Source organism: Rosa chinensis, chromosome 4 (assembly GCF_002994745.2).
Source record: "Rosa chinensis cultivar Old Blush chromosome 4, RchiOBHm-V2, whole genome shotgun sequence".
NCBI classification, from domain to species: domain Eukaryota; kingdom Viridiplantae; phylum Streptophyta; class Magnoliopsida; order Rosales; family Rosaceae; genus Rosa; species Rosa chinensis.
Window position 1 is genome coordinate 38,553,553 of NC_037091.1, and position 20,880 is coordinate 38,574,432.

At 39.7% G+C, this 20,880-nt stretch overlaps 2 protein-coding genes across 10 annotated transcripts; both read right to left on the bottom strand.

The window, feature by feature from the left end:
• Window positions 1–130: 130 nt before the first annotated feature.
• Window positions 131–10,516, bottom strand: LOC112199246 (putative adenylate cyclase regulatory protein). Of its 9 annotated transcripts, none has more exons than XM_024340286.2 (13): window positions 7,967–10,516; window positions 7,367–7,509; window positions 6,909–7,160; window positions 5,966–6,136; window positions 5,589–5,782; window positions 5,014–5,434; window positions 4,621–4,759; window positions 4,098–4,229; window positions 3,660–3,750; window positions 1,976–2,083; window positions 1,583–1,732; window positions 987–1,157; window positions 131–734 (listed from the first exon to the last, which is right to left on the bottom strand). In XM_024340286.2, exons 1-2 carry the CDS (start codon window positions 9,342–9,344, stop codon window positions 7,499–7,501), a joined length of 1,389 nt encoding a protein of 462 aa, XP_024196054.2. In that variant the 5' UTR covers window positions 9,345–10,516; the 3' UTR covers window positions 131–734; window positions 987–1,157; window positions 1,583–1,732; window positions 1,976–2,083; window positions 3,660–3,750; window positions 4,098–4,229; window positions 4,621–4,759; window positions 5,014–5,434; window positions 5,589–5,782; window positions 5,966–6,136; window positions 6,909–7,160; window positions 7,367–7,498. The 9 variants fall into 9 exon arrangements, with proteins under 9 accessions (XP_024196054.2, XP_040373319.1, XP_040373320.1 ...); XM_040517385.1 differs by having other exon boundaries at window positions 3,660–3,758; XM_040517386.1 differs by having other exon boundaries at window positions 3,660–3,758; window positions 4,068–4,229.
• LOC121048853 (putative disease resistance protein RGA3) lies at window positions 9,392–19,773 on the bottom strand. Its single transcript, XM_040518742.1, has 3 exons — window positions 18,551–19,773; window positions 11,885–11,970; window positions 9,392–11,260 (listed from the first exon to the last, which is right to left on the bottom strand). The coding sequence occupies exons 1-3, from the start codon at window positions 19,245–19,247 to the stop codon at window positions 9,392–9,394; spliced, it is 2,652 nt and encodes an 883-aa protein (XP_040374676.1). The 5' UTR covers window positions 19,248–19,773.
• Between the last annotated feature and the right edge of the window lie 1,107 nt (window positions 19,774–20,880).

The following is a 20,880-nucleotide window of genomic DNA, read 5'->3' on the forward strand; positions in this document are numbered from 1 at the left end:
AAGTAAACAGCAAACTGCTAAATGAAAAAGGCATATGGTGAAACGTACAAGGATGTAGATTAGCTTTTCCCATTAGATGTTCATTCCTTGCCAAGAAAATTAAAAATAGAACCAAAGACAACACCGTCAATAAGATGAAAGGTTTTAATGCGGTTCACCCCAAATAGGGTTACGTCCACAGCCCATGACGATAATTCACTACTGTCAAAAGAAGATTTAACAGAGTTCGTAAAAACAAAAAACAAAAAAAAATTCTTTGAATCGCTCAGTCATAGGTAATCTCATATTCTCTCTCAACTCTTCTCAACAGAGAACCCCAATTACACCCAAAGCTCACAAGCACTCAATCTTTCAGTCATCTCTCCATTCATTTTTTTTTTCCCTTTCAACTAAGAGCAACGCTCTGAAAACATAAGATCCTCTAGAGCTCTACCATAATGCACAACAAGATCATACCACCATACTGAATCTCATGAACATGGAAGCACCAAGACGCTTGCAATACACTTCTAAAATCATACTTCGAGTTCCTCCTAAACAAGCACAATACATAACTGTCTAGCTTATGGCCTCCATTCGTTATAATTCAAGCTTTCCCATAAGAAACACCAAGTGAGCACACAAATGCGGTGTGACCGAAGTCGGTTCATACAGCCAGCAGATAACTGAATTCAGTTTTCACATAGTGCACTTCAGTTGCGCAACTTGTTCTTCCATTTGGCCTAGGATAGAGCCTGGTGAAAAATTGCAAATTATGCCAAAACAATAAAGTCAGCCACATCAGGAATTCTTTAAGTCTCTAGTTTTTTTTCTTTTTCTTTTTGGGCCTCTTGGCTCCCATTAGCCAGCTATCAGGAAAAAATGCCGCAAGTAAATAACCTATAGAGCAGAGACTACAGAAGAGTACACTGCATTTGAAAACTGGTTGAATCTAGTCAAAGAGGAACACTAAAAGGGAAGAGGAAGCAGTGGTTTGAAGAACTTACAATGATTTCAATAATTGGCTGTACTTGTACTTAGAACTTGGATGGGAATAATCATGTGCAACTGCAACTTCAAACACGTCTCAAGGCACATGTAACCCCTAAAACTTGGAACCATAATTATCCACTTGTGCTAGCTAGTTGAGTGAGACGTTGCATAGCTTCAATCCAGACCTGCATTTCAAAAAGATGGTTGGTTGAGGGTAAGGAAGAGAGAAGGATAAACAAGATTGATTCATTTTTTCAATGCTTCAAACAGCTTTTCCACAACACACGTATAATTGCACGCTAGCTACATCTTTATAAGCAAGAGCTAGCTTTATTGTCATCCCTCTTCTTTATGTAAGAATTACTAATGCAACCTACTTTTCCCTTAGTTGTTAACATTGGGGTTACATATATATCACCACTAAAACAAAAACCAAAAGTTAACAATTGGAACTCTGTTGAATCATAAGAGGATGATTAATTTATCTTCAGAAACAACCACTAATCAATTCAGAAAGACAAACTCTTGATACTGTTGGATACTTATGACATGACATGAAACTGTGAAAGTACGCGCTAAATTAATAACTCATGGGGGTTTGCAAGCTTACTCTGCTTTAAGAGAGGAGAAGTGATTTAACTTGCACAACATGAGACTCCCACACAGGCGCACTCCCAATGGTAAATCTTTCTCTTGAAACATGAAAGCAATTGCTGAGGCATTGCATGGCTTCAATCGAGTAACTGAATATTTTTTTATCCTAGAAAACAATGATCAATCAATGCTGAGTATAAGAAAAAAAACAACATTTCTATTATTTTTATAGACATGCTTCAGAAAGCTTTTTCCAGAACGAACAAGACAATCATTTAGTGGCTAGTTTGAATTTCTGTATAGTGAGCGAAATAGTAATGGAGCCATGCGCGCATAAAAATTAGTTTGTAATAAACTGAGAAATTTGAAAACCGTTCAAACAAAGAAAAATAGTCAGAAAGAAGCCTACAAATGACGTATGTTCACGAGCTATTCTGCATTTAGAACAGGTTATAATGACTTCTTCAGAAGCAATGCCTCGATCAGTAAATCAAGCACATATATCACCAGGTTTGTCCTGAAAAGTTGAAGAGATACACATTAAAAAAGAAAATCCAGAAGAGATAATGGATATCACAGGGTTTTTTTCTGAAAAGGACAGTATGCACATTGATATTCTGCCAATTTGACATGGACTTTCCACAATATGCACAAGAGCCATTTAATTTCAAATTTTTTTTTCGGATACTACAAAAATGTTACATCTGTTGAAACTTCAAACTGTGTATAACCTGTTCTTTATTTGCTTAATTAATATTATTGGCCATGCCTCTCCGATACATGCTACCAACCATGCTATTTGAAAATTAAAATGTGAGGAGTATTAGGAAGTGACATCGCCCAACTTCAGCTAAATTCAGTCTAACAATTTGTTTCATGTGAGACAAGGAAGTAGTATGACTGTATAAAACATATGTATCGTAAATCATAATTAAGTTTTACATGAGCTTTCTCATACTAACTTGAGCAACCAAAGAAAACCTTTATTTTCTTTTATTTCTGTCTCTAAGTCACATTCATGTTCTTCTATATATGAAGTTTACCATGTTAGTACTTGCACATTGACAAAATCATATTCCCCCCAAGAACCCTCAATAACTCTCAATTAGAAAACCCTGAGGAGTTTACTACCTGTTCCAACTTCCAAATGAACACTTCTGGGCATTGTGGTAGTGGCAACAGCATTCAGTAGTGGAAAACATAAAATTCAAAATTACACAAGGACAGTCAGCTCACTAACTTCCATGACTTCGAATTTCAATAGGTCTTTCATGAATCATAATCATGAGATTACTACCATAATCATCTAAATAAAAAGAAAGAAGTAAACAAGTGGCATTGGAAACAAAATTGGACAAATTTGTCACTGGAAACAAAGGCACAGGTTCTTAAGAGCACATAATACAACTATACAAGTAAAATAATCTAATCAACTTTGTAGTTTGTACCCTGCTGTAGTTCTTAAACTTAATGGGTACCAAACAGAATCAAATAAATACCTATACAACTTCTTTCTGCCTTTTCTTTTAGTATGTGCTTGTGTAGAGGCTGTAAGCTTATCCATTTTGCAGAAATGCTAATAATCAAATTACTCCAATGCAACCATTACATATTGCAATGAGAAAAACGAAAAAGAAAACAAAATGACTCACCCATCTCAATGCTGTAAAGATTAATTAACATATCACACTTTATAAAAGTCAACCAATAATAAAAAATAAAAAATCGCAGCACAATATACGCCCAGATAAAATGAAACTACCATCATATTTCACAAGCAATAATCACCACTCAGCTAAAAATTAAGAACACCCAGAAATAAAAACTATTCCTTCATAAAATCAAAAAGCAAATATCAAACAAAAAAAACTTACAGTAAACACATTGAAAAAAGAAAAATGCAAGGATCGCTCTGTAACTCATTCGCTCATTATAATTTACAAGAATGAAGAAAACCCAAATGGGCTTGAGAGAGAGAGAGAGAGAGAGAGAGAGAGAACAGAGCAGGGCAAAGAATTAATGGAACTCTGAAAATGTGGGTGTTTCTGGTTTTCTGAGAAGCAAGCATCAAAGAAATAAAGAAATAAACTTACTTGATAGAGAGAAATCTTCAGCCATTTGTTATAGCTTCAATCCAATAGTGCAAGCTAGTCGAGTGAGACGTTGCATAGCTTCAATCCAGACCTGCATTTCTTGAAGATGGTTGGTTGAGGAAAAGGAAGAGAGCAGGATAAACAAGTTTGATTCAATTTATAAATGCTTCAAACAGCTTTTCCACAACAAACAATCGCACACTGGCTACATCTAGACAATTTATAAGCAAGAGCTTAATTGTCCTCCATGTTCTTTATGTAATTAGAATTACTACTGTGTTAACATTGGGGTTACATATATTTCACCACTAAAACAAAAACCAAAAGTGAGCAAGAGGATGATTAATTTATCTTCAAAACCAGCCACTAATCAATTCAGAAAGATAAACTCAAGATACTGTAGGATACTTTATGACATGACATGGTTTGAAACCTTACTCTGCTTTAAGAGAGGACAAGTGATTTAACTTGCACAACATGAGACTCCCACACAGGCGCACTCCCATTGGTACATCTTTCTATTGAAACATGAAAGCCATTGCTGAGGCATTGCTTGGCTTCAATCATCATCTGAATATTTTTTTATCACAGAAAACAATGATCGATCAATGCTGAGTATAAGAAAAAAGCAAAGGTAACCAAACCATTTCTATTATTTTGTAGACATGCTTCAGAAAGCTTTTTTCCAGAACAAACAAGACAATCATTTAGTGGCTAGTTTGAATTTCTGTATAGTGAGCGAAATAGTAATGGAGCCATGCGTGCATAAAAAGTAGTTTGTCGAACAAAAATGAACAATTGGAAATCTGTTGAATAGTAAGATGATGATCATTAATTTATCTTCAAAACTAACCACTAATTAATTCAGAAAGATAGATCTAGATACTGCTGGATACTTTATGACATGACATGAAACTGTGAAAGTGGCAAATTAATAATTCATGGTGGTTTGAAAGCTTACTCTGCTTCAAGAGAGGAGAGTGATTAAACTTGCACAACACAAGATTCCCACACAGCCACACTCTCAATTGTACACTTACTACTAAAGCCATTGCTGAGGCATTGCATGGGTTCAATCAAGCAACTGACTTTCTTTTTGCCTAGAAAACAATGATGGATCAATGCTGAGCATAAGAAAAAAACAAAGGTAACCAGTCCATTTCTATTATATTTTAGACATGCTTCAGAAAGCTTTCTGCAGAACAAATAAAAGAATCATTTACTGGCTATTTTGAATTTCTGTGTAGTGAGCAAAATAGTAGTGGAGCCATACGCACATAAAAGGTAGTTTGTATACAAAAAAAGTAGAAGACCTTTCAGAACAAAAAAAAAGAACAGTGAGAAAGAAGCTTACACTGGAAAGTTGGAATGTGAAAAACCTTGGGCCATTCTTCGCCGCTGTCCTTCCTGCATCTTTCTTTTAGAAGTGGACAGCCAAAAATTCGGAGAACCTCTAATTTGGTGAGGCGTTGCATTGTTTTGAGTGAAGGTAGATACTTGAGATTCTCATAACCTGAAATAATCAGGATCCAGAGAAATGCAAGGTTGCCCAACCACTCTGGTAAAGCCTCCACTCCATTAAAGGAATTTATAGTCAACCATGTCAGCGAAAACGTAGTGTTGAAGTTGTTGAGGAAGAGACTTGAGCTTAGGCCACCCATGTAACCATAATGAGAAAAGTTGTTGTGATGGAACTTGAAAATCAGGGAAGGAGTTGAGCTCCATCCAAAAAGGACCTAATTCCAATTTCTCCAAACGAGCGAGGCAGCGCAGCCCTGTAAAAAAGATGCATGATTTTAATGCGGTTCACCCCAAATTGGTTAACGTCCACTGCCCATAACAATAATCCACTAGTGTCAAAAGAAGAAGATAACAGGGTTGGTAAAAAAAATAAAAAATTCTTTGAATCTATCATAGACAATCTCATACTTTCTCTCAACCATTCTCTACAGAGAACCCCAATTACACCCAAAGCTCACAAGCACTATCTTTGAGTTATCTCTCCATGCCTTTTTTTATATCCACAGAAATCTGTTCATACAGTCAGCAGATAACTGAACTCAGTTTGCACCTAGTGCACTTCAGTTGTACAACTGGTTCTTCCATTTGGCCGACGATAGAGCCTGGTGAAAAATTACAAATTATTCCCAGAACAAAAAAGCCAGCCATCAGGAAAAAATGCATGCAGTAAGTAAATAACCTATTGAGCAGAGACTACAGAAGAGCACAATGCATTTGGAACTTGTTAAATCTAATCACATAGGTACACTGGAAAGGAAGAGAAAGTAGTGGGTTGAAAAACTTACGATGGTTTTAGGAATTGGTTGTACTTGTACTTGGAAATTGAATGGATATAATCATGCGCAACTGCAACTTCCAACACTTCTCAATGCACATGTATCCCCTGAAACTTGGAACCATAGATATCCAATTGTGCTAGCTAGTTGAGTGAGACGTTGCATAGCTTCAATCCGAACCTGCATTTCAAAAAGATGGGAATTGGTTGAGGAAAAGGAAGAGAGTAGGATAAACAAGTTTTATTCAGTTTATAAATGCTTCAAACGGGTTTTCCACAACAAACAATTGGACACTAGCTACATCTAGACAATTTATAAGCAAGAGCTTAATTGTCATCCCTGTTCTTTATGTAAGAATAACTACTGCGACCTACTCCTCCTAAAGTTGTTAACATTGTGGTTACATATATATCACCACTAAAACAAAAACCGAAAGAGAACAATTGGAAATCTGTTGAATCATGAGATGATCATTAATTTATCTTCAAAACCAACTACTAATCAATTCAGAAAGATAAACTCTAGATACTGTTGGATACTTTATGACATGACATGAAACTATGAAAGTCCCAAATTAATAATGCACGGTGGTTTGAAAGCTTAGTCTGCTTCATAGCCCCAATCGTACATCATTCGTTTGAAACATGAAAGACATTGCTGAGTATTGCATGGCCTCAATCGAATAACTGAATATGTTTTTTAACCCTAGAAAACAATGATCGGTCAATGCTGAGTGTAAGAAAAACAAAAGGTAACCAAACCCATTTCTTTTTTTTTTTTTTAGACATGCTTCAGAAAGCTTTTTCCAGGACAAACCAGACAATCATTTAGTGGCTATTTTGAATTTCTGTGTAGTGAGCAAGATAGTAGTGGAGCCATACATGCATAAAAGTATAGAGTAGAAAAACTTTCAGACCAAACAAAGAAAAAGAATAGTCAGAAAGAAGCTTACAAATGACTGATGGAATGTCAGAAATCTTAGGCCATTCTTCGCCGCTGTCCTTGGTGCATCTTTCCTTTAGAAGTGGACACCTCCAATTACACCCAAAGCTCACAAGCACTCGATCTTTGAGTCATCTCTACGTGCCTTTGTTTTTTACTTCCACAGAAGTCTGTTGATACAGTCAGCAGATAATTGAACTCAGTTTGCACCTAGTGCACTTCAGTTGTGCAACTGGTTCTTCCATTTGGCCGACGATAGAGCCTGGTGAAAAATTACAAATTATGCCCAAAACAATAAAGCCAGCCATCAGGAAAAAAGTGCATGCAGTAAGTAAATAACCTATAGAGCAGAGACTACAGAAGAGTACAATGCATTTGAAACTTATTAAATCTAATCACAGAGGTACACTGGAAAGGAAGAGAAAGTAGTGAGTTGAAAAACTTGATGATTTTAGGAATTGGTTGTACCTGTACTTGGAAATTGAAGGGATATAATCTTGTGCAACTGCAACTTCCAACACTTCTCAATGCATATCCCCTGAAACTTGGAACCATAGATATCCAATTGTGCTAGCTAGTTGAGTGAGACATTGCATAGCTTCAATCCCGCCCTGCATTTCAAGAAGATGGGAATTGGTTGAGGAAAAGGAAGAGAGTAGGATAAACAAGTTTGATTCAGTTTATAAATGCTTCAAACAGGTTTTCCACAACAAACAATTGCACACTAGCTACATCTAGACAACTTATAAGCAAGAGCTTAGTTGTCATCCCTGTTCTTTATGTAAGAATACTGCCACCCACTTTTCCTAAAGTTGTTAACATTGGGGTTAAGAAAAAAGTGATCGATCAATGATGAGTATAAGAAAAAAAAACAAAGGTAACCAAACCATTTCTATAAATTTGTAGACATGCTTCAGAAAGCTTTTTCCAGAACAAACAAGACAATCATTTAGTGGCTAGTTTGAATTTATGTATAGTGAGCGAAATAGTAATGGAGCCATGCGCGCATAAAAAGTAGTGATCTTGAAAACCGTTCAAACAAAGAAAAATAATCAGAAAGAAGCTTACAAATATGGATATTTCGAATGTGAGAAATCTTGGGCCATTCTTCGCCGCTGTCCTTGGTGCATCTTTCCTTTAGCAGTGGACACCTACAAATCTCTAGACTATATAATTTGGTGAGGCGTTGCATTGCTTTGAGTGAAGGTAGATACTTGAGATTCTCACAATTCGAAATAGTCAGGTGCTTGAGAGATGCAAGGTTGCCCAACCACTCTGGTAAAGCCTCCACTCCATTGAAAGATCTTATAGTCAACTTTGTCAGCGAAGTGAAGTGTTGAACTTGTTGAGGAAGAGACTTGAGTTTAGGCCACCCTTTCAACTCTAATTCGTCAAGTTGTTGTGATGGAGCTTGAAAATCAGGGAAGGAGTCGAGCTCCTCCCAAAAAGGACCTAAATCCAAATTCTCCAGACGAGCGAGGCAGCGCAGCCCTGTTGACAGAGACTTCAGTTTCTCACAATCACGAACCTGTAACCGACGGAGGGATGTGCATTCATCTAAACTTGGAATACTCTCTAGGTTATGGCATTCAGAAATCCGCAACTCCTCCAGAGACACCGGGATATGAAACCCACATACCAGACTCGTACATTCTTCAATCTCCAATACAAGGAGGGATGTGAAACTGCGGAAATCTGGAAGGGATTGTAGACCATTGCAATCATCTATACGCAACTCCTTAAGACATGGATTCAAATCCGCAGAAAATGAAATGGGTGCTAGGTTGGGGCATTTGCTTACACTCAATTTCTGAAGCGAGGGACAGTATTCGAGGACAGCCAAGCAAGATAATTCATCGCATCCCGTAACTTGCAACATGCGGATAGATGGGAGGACACGTGTAAACGAAATGGTCTCTAGACTTGAGAAACCGGATATCATTAAATCCTGAAGAGAGGGGTTTTCAATCCCGCACGGTAGGCCCGTTAACCCACCACACCTGTAAATACCCAATGTGCGGAGAGATGCAAGGCCTTGTGAGATTGGAATGGATGTTAGATTTCCACATATGCTTATCTGCAATTCCTGCAGAGAGGTGCAGTGATCGAGTATGCCAATACTAGATAATCCATCACAATCTTCTATCTCCAATTTGCGGAGAGATGCAAGGCCTTGTGAGATTGGAATCGATGTTAGATTTCCACATCCGCTTATCTCCAATTCTTGTAGAGAGGTGCAGTGATCGAGTATGCCAATACTAGATAATCCACCACACTTCCAAATAATCAATTTGCGGAGAGATGCAAGGCCTTGTGAGATTGGAATCGATGTTAGATTTCCACAACTGCGTATCTCCAATTCCTGTAGAGAGGTGCAGTGATCGAGTAGGCCAATACTAGATAATCCATCACAATCTTCTATCTCCAATTCGCGGAGGGATGCCATGTCGTGGTCAATCGGAATGAACTCTAGAGTAGGACATTCTCTTATGGTCAACTTCTGAGAAGAGGGAGCGTGTCTAGACCCTCGGCTAGCTGCTCCAGTTTTTTACAACCCCCAATGGTCAGCTCCCTAAGATTTGCGCAGCAGCCAAATACATTTGGAGCAATATGAATCATCTCATCACAACTCCAGATCACCAAAGATGTGAGATTCTTGTTCTTCTTCAGCATCCCTGAGGACAGCGAAGTAAGCCCCTTGATTTTTTCTATATAGAGAGAAGTCAGAGTGCTCACTTCATTGCATATACTTGCCATCGGCTTCTCGCTGCCCATGACCCATATCCACAACTCCTTGAGAGATGGGAAATGACTTGGAGCATTTCTCAATAAGGGACAACCCCCGAGAGCCAACTCCTCCAAGCAAGGGAACACCACTACTTTACTTGTTGACGATGTCATCGTTGTGGGTGCTTCCATCCATTCAGTTAGCTCACCGCACCCTACAATGCTTAATGTTTTCAGTGCTGGAAATAAGACCTTCTCTCGGGTAGCCACAGCAGCCTCGTAAACATGATTGTAACCATAAAATTCACTTCCCAAGAGTTTTAGGTTATGCATTCCAGAAATCTCGACATGTCCAAGACCCGGTAGATGGCCTAGTATTGGGAGCCCTTCGCATCTGCGACAGCCAAAAAGGAGGACCTTCTTCAAATTGTTGAGAGGCAAAGGGTTTCTCATCATCCATGAAGGAAATTTATCACCCATGAAGTTTTCAATGCTCAAGCTCTCCAACTTGGTATGTGGTTTGAGTCCTTCTAGTACATTCTCGTCATGAAAGTCGCTGCTTGGCCTACTCTCCAAACCTTCTGGATTGCTTCTGCTTCTTGCCCATACATAACTTAGCTCCAGTACATTTTTCTTGTCCTCTAATTTTGCCTTCTTCGCTTCTTCTTCATCCCTTATATTTTCCAGATTACGAATGATTAATTCACCTTTCAAGTGGTTCAAGCCAACCAATTCCTCAATTCCAACACCCATCTCCTTACCCACATTAAAGTAAGACAATGTTCGGAGATTAGTTAATCCCCGCAATAATCCGGCTGGAAATTCCATTGTCTTATCAAAATAAAGATGCCTCAAGTTGATCAAGTTTTGCATTTCCCTTGGAACCTCTTTGAGATAATCAGTTTCCTGCATTCTCAATGTTTGAAGGTTATACAGCTTGCCAATTGACTTGGGAAGTGCTTTGATTCCTGTATACGAGATGTCTAGATACCTCAAGTGCTTCATCTTGCCAAATGAATTTGACAACTCTTGAATTTTTGCCTCTTGTAAACTTAAGACCCGCAATGCTCTAAACTTGGAGAAAATGATATCTGGGACCTGATCATTTGAAAATAGTGAGTGCAATCTCCCAACAGTTACTTCTGACATGTTTGCTAGTGTTGAAGTAGGAATATGCGCAACATGTCGAACCCCACATTTATCTTTCAAATCTCGTGTCAAGCTCTCACTTTTGGATACTTCTTCTGCTAGATCATGCACAAGATCGTGCATTGTGTACTTGGTAATACTGCCACCTTCAGTTACCTCTTGAAATAAGGAATTTTTCAATAGAATACTAAAATACTCATCGCCCGTGTCCTCTATTTCATGATGAATTTTGTCGGTTGAAGGTTGGAGTAATCCCTGAGCCATCCAAAGTTGGATCAAATTATCTCTTTCAATTTCAAAATCTTTCCTCAACAGCGAGCAATATGCAAAACATTGCTTCAAAGGCGGTGACTTCAAATTATCAAAACTCAACTTCAATACCAACATGATTTTATCCTCTGCTTTAGGTAGTTTCCATATTTCACTTTCTTGAATTGACAACCAATCATCTCTACTAGTTTTAGAACGCATTATGCCTCCCAAAACCTGCATTATATGTGATTGGAGTTTAGATTTTGGATAACTTCTCATATATAAGATCAGAATTCAAAATCTAATGTTAAATTAACATACTTATGAGATGAAAATCATACTATTATGTTTTCTATCTTTTTCTATTTGAATTGTTTCTTTTTTTGTCCACAATATTTATGTTGTTTCAGAAAAGACAATATTCTCTACTAAAAGCTAAGGCCTCTCGATAGTATGTTGGAACTATTTTCAATCTAGAGTACACAACTAGGATGCTCTCACCGTTTTCATGGCTCCAGCACAGAGCACAATCTAATCAATTTCTCTACTAACATAATTTCGCTAAAAAATAAGTTTTTTATATAAAAAAATCTATGATGAAGATTCAATAAGAAAGTTGATTTCAACTGTTGGTGGATGGATAATTTGAAAGATACTGTACCAGCTCTTTGAGAATAGACGGATGAGGATTTAATATAGTATGTGGATGTTGTTGGTGGATGGCCAGCTCTTAGAGCTCCCTTATATTATCTTTTCTAAGGTGATGCATTCGAACTAAAATTACAAAGCAAATATATCTTTTGTTCTCAATGAAAAGAAATAGGGGAAATTTTCGTTAATATAATATAAACATAGTACCTTTGCCACTAAGGGTATGCCTCCACACTTTTCAGCAATCGCCCTCCCAATTCTTTCTCGATCTGCATCAATGACATCATTCATATCTAAATTCGTGTTTAAGTATAATGTATTTGAGAGAGATTGATGAGAGAGATGTATATCTTATTATTGAGAATAGGAGCCCTATATATAGGGATTACAAAGTGCTAGTTCTAATGTTACAAGGAATACCAATCCGTGTAGGATTGGGAAATCTAGAACCTTCTCTCCTATTGCTACTCCTAGTTTGATAAGGCACACTAAATCGATATTCCTTCAACACTCCCCCTTGTGCCGCTTCAAACTTGGTGGTGACGCTTCATCCGTTGCCTCGTTAAAAACCTTGCCAGGTAACAAAAACCCTGTGGGATAAAAATAACCCTGGTCGAAGGACAAAAAGAGCACAACACGTCCTTAACTCTTCGAGATCGAACATGTAGACATCATAACTCCCCCTGATGTCGATATCTCCCCCTGATTGCTATAATCGTGGGAGTTCGGATAACTTTCTCAATCCGATGCTCTTCACATGTTTCTCGAAGGTGGATTTAGGTAACGACTTAGTGAATAAGTCCGCTACATTATCCTCTGATCGGATTTGATTCACTTCAATCTTTAGGAGTGATTGTTGTTGCTGATTATAAAAGAACTTAGGCGATATATGCTTGGTGTTGTCGCCCTTGATGAAACCTAACTTCATTTGTTCAATACAAGCTGCATTATCCTCATAAATGCATGTAGGTTCATTTGTGGTAGACTTCAAACCACAACTTCCTTGAATGTGTCGAATTACGGACCTTAGCCATACACATTCATGTACAGCTTCATGTAGAGCAATAATCTCTGCATGATTTGAGGAAGTAGCAACAAGGGTCTGTTTTGTAGACCTCCAAGATATCGCAGTGCTTCCCATGGTAAAGACATAACCAGTTTGGGAGCGACCTTTGTGAGGGTCAGAGAGGTACCCTGCATCAGCAAAACCCATCAAGACATCATTGTCGTTTTGATGGAGGGAGATAGGAGAATGCCGGCCACCATGAGCGGTGGCGGCGCCGGCGGCGGCAACATGGCCGGCGGCCATTCCATGGACGGGGGCGTTTTGCCTCTTGGGGTCCAATCCCAATTTTCCGTCATTCCTTTTCTCTCTGTAGGGATAGAATAGGCCCATATCAATCGTACCTCTTAGGTATCGAAAGATTGTCTTTATACCAATCCAATGGCGGCGTGTTGGCGCAGAGCTATGTCGAGCTAACAAGTTCACTGCGAATGAGATATCCGGTCTTGTGCATTGAGCTAAGTACAATAATGCGCCTATTGCACTCAAATAGGGCACCTCGGCCTCTAATGGTTCTTCGTCCTCATCCCTTGGACGAAACGGATCTTTTCCGGGCTCAAGACTACGGCCGATCATGGGAGTACTCGTAGGCTTTGCTTTATCTTCATTAAAGCGCCTTAGGATTTTCTGAGTATATGCAGACTGATGGATCAAGATTCCATCACTACGGTGCTCGAGTTCTAAACCGAGACAAAACCGTGTTTTCCCAAGATCTTTCATCTCAAATTCGGATTTCAAGTATTTAGCAGTTACCTTCAACTCATCTAGAGTTCCAATTAGGTTCATGTCATCGACATAAACTACTACGATTGCAAATCCGGAACTTGTTCTTTTAATGAACACGCATGGGCATATTTCATTGTTAATATATCCCTTCCCAATCAAGTAGTCACTTAGACGGTTATACCACATCCGTCCGGATTGTTTTAATCCATATAGTGAGCGTTTTAATCTTATTGAAAACGCGCTCCGTGGTTTAGAGCCACTTGATTTGGGTAATTGAAGTCCATCTGGAACCTTCATATATATCTCTGAATCTAGATCCCCATAGAGATATGCTGTAACCACATCCATAAGCTGCATGTCAAGTTTTTCGGAAACTACCAAACTGACAAGGTAGCGGAACGTTATAACGTCCATTACGGGAGAATATGTCTCCTCGTAGTCAATTCCAGGGCGTTGTGAGAAACCTTGCGCCACAAGGCGGGCTTTGTATCTAACAACCTCGTTTTTCTCATTACACTTTCTAACAAAGACCCATTTATGGCCAACAGGCTTTACACTTGGGGGTGTCTGCGTTACAGGCCCAAATACCTGTCTCTTTGTTAGTGAATCCAATTCAACCTGGATTGCATCTTTCCATTTAGGCCAATCCGCTCTTTGTTGACATTCTTCAACAGAGCGAGGTTCGATATCATCATATTCTATAATTCCTTTTGCAATATGATATGCAAATGCATCATCAATCGCCATAGAATTTCTATCCATCATCTCATGTACACTAGTGTAATTTATGGAGATCTCTCTATTCTCTGGAGTTGGTTCTGACATTGGAGCGTCCCCCAATGATGTCTCTTGGACATAACCATAATCCGGAATATTCTCATGAGATGGATTATTTACATCGATGATTAATGGATTATTTTGTGCCGAACTCGCTTTCTTTCTTGGGCGAGAATCCATCGAACCTATGGGCCTCCCGCGCTTCTTGGCGGGAGCCGTGGGCCTAGCCACAACGTCACCATCATTGAGAGATGGGACGTTGGCGCCATGCTCATGCATTCTTGAGTTGGCGTCATGTCCTCTACTTTTAGGGACATCAATCCTTGCAGGCACGTTTGCAGCAGGTATGTGTGATCTCGTCACTTTAGCGATATCAGAAAACGCATCAGGCATCGAATCTGCTACGTTCTGAAGATCGAGAATTCTCCGCACTTCAATTTCTGACTGTGCGGTTCGGGGATCAAGATGAGACAGAGTGGGGACAGACCACGACAATTCCTGTCGTTCCTGTTGAACATTGATGTTCTTATCTCCCCCTAACGACGGGAAGACTGTCTCATCGAAGTGACAATCCGCAAATCTAGCGGTAAAGAGATCGCCTGTCAAGGGTTCTATGTAGCGGATAATTGTTGGAGAATCATATCCAACATAAAGGCCTAATCGTCTTTGAGGACCCATTTTGGTGCGCTGTGGCGGCGCAATAGGCACATAGACTGCACACCCAAATATGCGTAAGTGTGAGACATCAGGCTCATACCCAGTAACCATCTGGGACGCAGAGAAGGGTTGAGTGGCAGTGGGCCTCAGACGAATAAGCACAGCTGCATGCAATATTGCATAGCCCCAAGCAGAAATAGGGAGATTGGTGCGCATCACCAATGCTCGAGCAACCATTTGTAGTCGTTTAATGGTGGCTTCTGCGAGACCATTTTGGGTATGAACATGAGGAATAGGATGTTCAACATCAATCCCAATGGACATGCAATAATCATCAAAAGTCTTTGATGTAAACTCCCCAGCATTGTCTAATCTTATAGACTTAATGGGATGATCAGGGTGGTGAGCCCGTAACTTAATTATTTGTGCTAGGAGTTTAGCAAATGCAGCGTTCCTTGTGGACAATAGCATGACATGTGACCAGCGTGTCGATGCATCAACCAACACCATAAAATATCTAAATGGTCCGCATGGTGGTTGAATAGGTCCACAAATATCACCTTGGATTCTTTGCAAGAATGGTATATTTTCTTTGGTGTCCTTTGCATAGGATGGTCTCGATCCTAACTTTGCTAAAGAGCAGGCTTTGCAGAACGAATGATGGGCTTTGGAAACAACCAATGAGGATTTTGGTTGAGCCATGAAGTCACAATGGACTTTAGAAGTCGAAATTTGAGTCAGAGGAGCAGAGGTGGCGTCAAAGCCACCCTTGAGCCGCAGGGGGATGGCGGCGCCGGCTAGTGGTGGCCGGACTTGAAGGGGGAAGGCACCGTGAGGCGCAGGTGCTCCTCCTTGATCCAAATTTCGAGTTTTACTTCCTTTCGTTCTGAAAAAGGGATGTCCGGGTGAAGTCTTTAATATACGGATCATCATGTCACGACCTGGGTGTCCCAAACGGTCGTGCCAAAGCCTATACGTGTCGGAATCCCATAAATCATCTCTCATGACATGGTTGGATTCAATGACTCGAATAGTGGTTGCATACAACCCACTAGAGCGACACATAAGTTTCTCTAATACTCGTTTATGTCCGTAGTCATTAGAGGTGATGCAAAGGAACTCTTGTCCATTCTCACAATGTGTTTCCACATGAAAACCATTGGCTCTTATATCTTTGAAATAATAAAGTTAGAAAAACATGTCTACGACATGAGATAAAATAAATCGATACTTTATTAATAATATCCAATGATGACACCAAAGTTTCGTGACCATAATCTAATCCAATATAAAAATCAAATCGTAGACAAATCGTAGTCACTCTATCCGTTCGGCAATTTCAATTTAGTTGTGACCAGGTAAGGTAAGGCGAGATTTTGGTGGAGCGTTGCTCACTTTTAAAACCGTTCTCTCAGATCAAACCTTGCCTAGACATCACAAGTACTCTTGAGTACGCTTAGAGGGAAAGAGTTAATACAATAAGTCATTTTATTGATATAAGGCATAATTGCCATGACATAATTCTTGGAAAAATAAAAGACTATAAATAAAAATCTGCGGTATTTTGTCTTCATCGCCAGATTTTAAAGTCTTTGTGAACTCGAAGTCTTGATCACCATGATGCGACTACCTTCGTAGGTACATTGGAAATTCAGGTCCATTGATCAGACGTTCCATATCAGAAATAGACACCATAAAGAGGATTCTCCCTTGATTGAGGCGCATTGGCGCAATATGCATAGTCCCTAGGACTGGTGGCGTTGGAAAGTGGTGCCCATGGCCAACGTTGGCTCCATGGTTTCCAACCCTATTTCCCTCAAAATCACGCCTCCTACGGTCGTGGGATTGTCGCCTTGAGCGATTACCTTCTTGAGCATTTCGATCGTATGGATCATGACGTCGATGGCGACTTTCTCTAGCCATAGGACGATGCTCTTGATAGCTATCTTGAAGCCTATCAAATCTTCTTTTCACAAGTTCATTGCCATGTCTTTCAGTAGTGACCATAGCTTCAATAAGCTGTTGAAAACTTGTGATTCGCCTTGCATTTACATGAGTCCGGAATAAGTCAGAGGACCTCATAGCATAGACGGGGAAGGTATTGAGGGTTTTCTCAATCAATTGGTCTTCTGTGATTGTTTTTCCACAGAGACGCATCATTGCTTTGATGCTGAGAGCTTCCGAATAAAATTGCATGACAGTGTCAAATTCATAGAAGCGAAGATCGTTCCATTCTGCTTCTGTATTCGGAAGAATGGAGTCACGAACATTGCCATATCGTTCGCGAAGCGCATGCCAAAGCTTTATGGCGCTATCCTCATTTATGAACTCAAACTGGAGGTCACTATCCATGTGACGTTTCATAAAGGCAAGTGCCTTGGAATTATCTTTCTCAGTTTGAGGGTCTGGAGCTGTTTCTATAAGACAAAGCTCTTGGATTGTATGCAATAAATCACGGGCAATGAGGTGGATCTCGACATCAGTGACCCAAATTAAGTACCTTTTGCCTGCATAATCCAATGGAACAAAATCGAGTTTGTTTGTGTTTGACATCCTGAAAGATGAAACAAAAACAAGTTAGTTTCGGAGTCAATGCTTCCACGAAAACTAAATAAGATTTCCGAGCTATGCTACCAAGAAATCGATTTCCAAGAATAATTGGATTAGACCGAAACAATGATGTTTAAATGGTCAAAATCTATGCTCACGAACGCTCTTAGTCCGTAGCTTACGAACGCTCTTAGTTCGTTAAATCGATGCTTACGGACGCTCTTAGTCCGAAGTCTTACGAACGCTCTTAGTTCGTTAATTGCGTGAATCCCCACGATTCCGCTTTTCTCAAAAATCGAACCCACGTTATAAGAAAGGTGGGATGTAGAAGAAGGGAGGTTTTCAAGTCCCCGAGAAAAGAAGAAGAAATATAAATTCTGAAATTATAGGAACTTCAAAACTTACTCTTTTGAATACTTACTTGTATTTGGATCACGCGCGTGTCGATGCAGGCGTGATGGAGCGAAGCAATCCGAGTAGATTCTGTTCTGAACAGCTTGTACCTCGATTGGTGTACAGATCTCAATATGACTCCGATAAGGCTGAAATTCGGAGGTTAGATGGAAGAGACAGAGACGAACAACTTTGATGAAGAAAGTTTTTCGATCTGAGCTTCCGAACTAGACGTTTCGAGGCTTGCAAGAAGACGGATGTGCACAGGAACGGGAAAAAGATGCAGTGGGTGTGCGTTGGCTTGTTTGCGCAGCAGGGATGCTTCGGTGGCAGCAGGCTGGAACGCAGGGCTGCAGGGAGGGGGCAGCAGGGGCTGCTGTGCAAGGTTGCAAGCGCACGGGCGCTCGGGCTGCAGCGAAGGCTCGGCTAGCTCGGGCTAGGGGCTGATTTGTGAATGAGTTTTGGTTTTCTGTTTTGTGGTTAGAGTCGTGCTGATAACGTGTTTAAGTATAATGTATTTGAGAGAGATTGATGAGAGAGATGTATATCTTATTATTGAGAATAGGAGCCCTATATATAGGGATTACAAAGTGCTAGTTCTAATGTTACAAGGAATACCAATCCGTGTAGGATTGGGAAATCTAGAACCTTCTCTCCTATTGTTACTCCTAGTTTGATAAGGCACACTAAATCGATATTCCTTCAACAATTCGCTCTTTGCTTCAAAATGGACCAACATTCCCCTGTTGATAAAATTGTCAGTTCAAGTCTGGGAAGTGTTTCAGCAATAGCTGTTTCAGCAATTGATGCCACATCGGCACTGCGGGTGGTGATGATAATGCTGCTTCCCGGAGAAGAATTCAGCTTTGACAAACAACTCTTCAAACTCTCCCATTTTGATTCATCCTCGCTCCATACATCATCTAGTATAAGAACATATTTCTTCCCTGTCAACTCATCTTTAAGAGAATCAATCAATGGACTTCGATTTTTCATTCCTGTATTATGCCTCGTTAGTGATTCTAACATATGGCTTAAAATCACATCGACATCAAAAGTATTAGATACGCACACCCATATTTTCTTATTGAAATGTGTATCTATGGCAGGTTCATTGTACACTGATTTAGCCAAAGTCGTCTTTCCCAGTCCAGGCATTCCAACAATGGCCATAACCGAAAGATCCTGCTGTTTGTTGGAGTTGGTCAAGCTCTCAACTATTTTTGACACAACATCCTCCCTTCCAAAAACCTTTTCATCCTTCTCAAAAGATGAGTCCGTTTGTCGATCCGGGCCTTTCCCTCCAGGGGTTGAATCTCTTCTCTTTGCAACCAAGTTGATGAAAGATGCCTCCTTCTTAAGCTCCACCAAAGAGTCATTGATCTTCTTAATCTTATGCGCCATTTTGAGACGAAACAAAAGGGGATTAGAGGCAGAAAGGAAGTTGAGTACCTCTCTTCATGTGGTTTTGCAGTTCCACTTTGCGCCGGAGAACTTCATAGTTGAATTCATCCAAAACATCATCAGCCTCGTGAGCTATGTCTTTCAGTTTCTTGACCCACTCCTCTACTGCCTTGCCCTGATGATCTTGTGGTTTCTGATCGGCAGCCCCGTGTAAGAAATCTTGAATAATGGATAAGGACTTCCCGAGCTTCTTCAGTTCGGCCTTGAACCCCCATGCAAGAGTGAGTTCTTGAGAGGCAAGTGAAGACACCTTGGTCAGAATTCCCTCAGCAGCGAAAGTGAGCAGAAATTCAGCTGCCATATTTGATAACAATTAATTAAGTGATAGATTTTCTGATCATTGGTCTCCTGTGGATGTATGAACTCTCAATTTATACACAGATAGATGGTGTGAGAGTAATCATTAAATTCTTTGCTTGACATATAAATGTAGAAAAGCTCGCCGCAATACTTTACTTGGCTCTATCATCGTCATATTCTATTTCTAAAAGCACACGCACTTGTACAGTTGTACATAACCAGTTTAACAAAGAATAATACTCAAAAAGAAAGAACATAGAAAGAGAGAATAATACTTGGATTGAGAGTAACGCAATTAGAGGCATCCTTCATATGTGATGTAGGACGAGATTTTAGCCAACTTCAACAAAGAATCACGAAAAGAAAGAAGCGTTTGCACATTAAGAAGAATGATTTGAATATTGAAAATTGGTATTCAAATAGGCTTCTTAATGATGGAATTAATCATAAATTACTATTTTGGATATATCGGGATTCTCGAGCGAAATCTTGGTTGGGATTCCAAATATATGTTTGCGTAATATTCTTTAATGTCTAGGATTTTATTTCCGATTTTTATTTAATTAGGTTTCCTAGTTTTAGTCTATAATAAATTGTTCTTTTTGTTTTCTAGTTGTATTAGGTTTATTCTATGTGCCCTATATAAGGCACCTCTTCGATTGTAATTTTCATTCAAGTTATCAATAAAAACCCAAATATTAGAGAAGTTTCTCTATCTTTCTTACGGCTGTGCCCGTAATTGCTAGTGGATTCTAGCTCATCTCATATGGCTTTCGACGCTTGACGGAGCCTCTTACTATTGTGTTCACGCTTCCCGCATCATTTGGTATCAGAGCCAGGTTTCGCCCGCTTCTTTGCAGACGACGATCCAAGGGAGAAGTTCACTACCACCAACCTCAACGACGCTGGTCGTAGAGTATCTATCAAAGAAAGTTTCGTTGAAGAGGAACATGCCAAGGGATTCGCCCTAGGACAACCTCATCAATCCAAAAAAAAAAAAATAAAGAGAGAGAGAGAGAAAAAAAAAAAAAACATGGAACGTTGGATATTCACAACGCCGGATTACGACGACTTCCGAACTACATGTGTCATCAAAGACAAGGTATGCTCTGTAATAATTGACAGTGGTTTACGAGAGAACTTTGTAGCAAACAAAGTTGTAGATTATTTTCAATTACCGACAGTGAAGCTGAGTGATCCATACTGGATTCCATTTGGAGAGGATGAATATGCACAAGTAACAGAGGTTTGTAAAGTTCCTGTCTCTATAGGA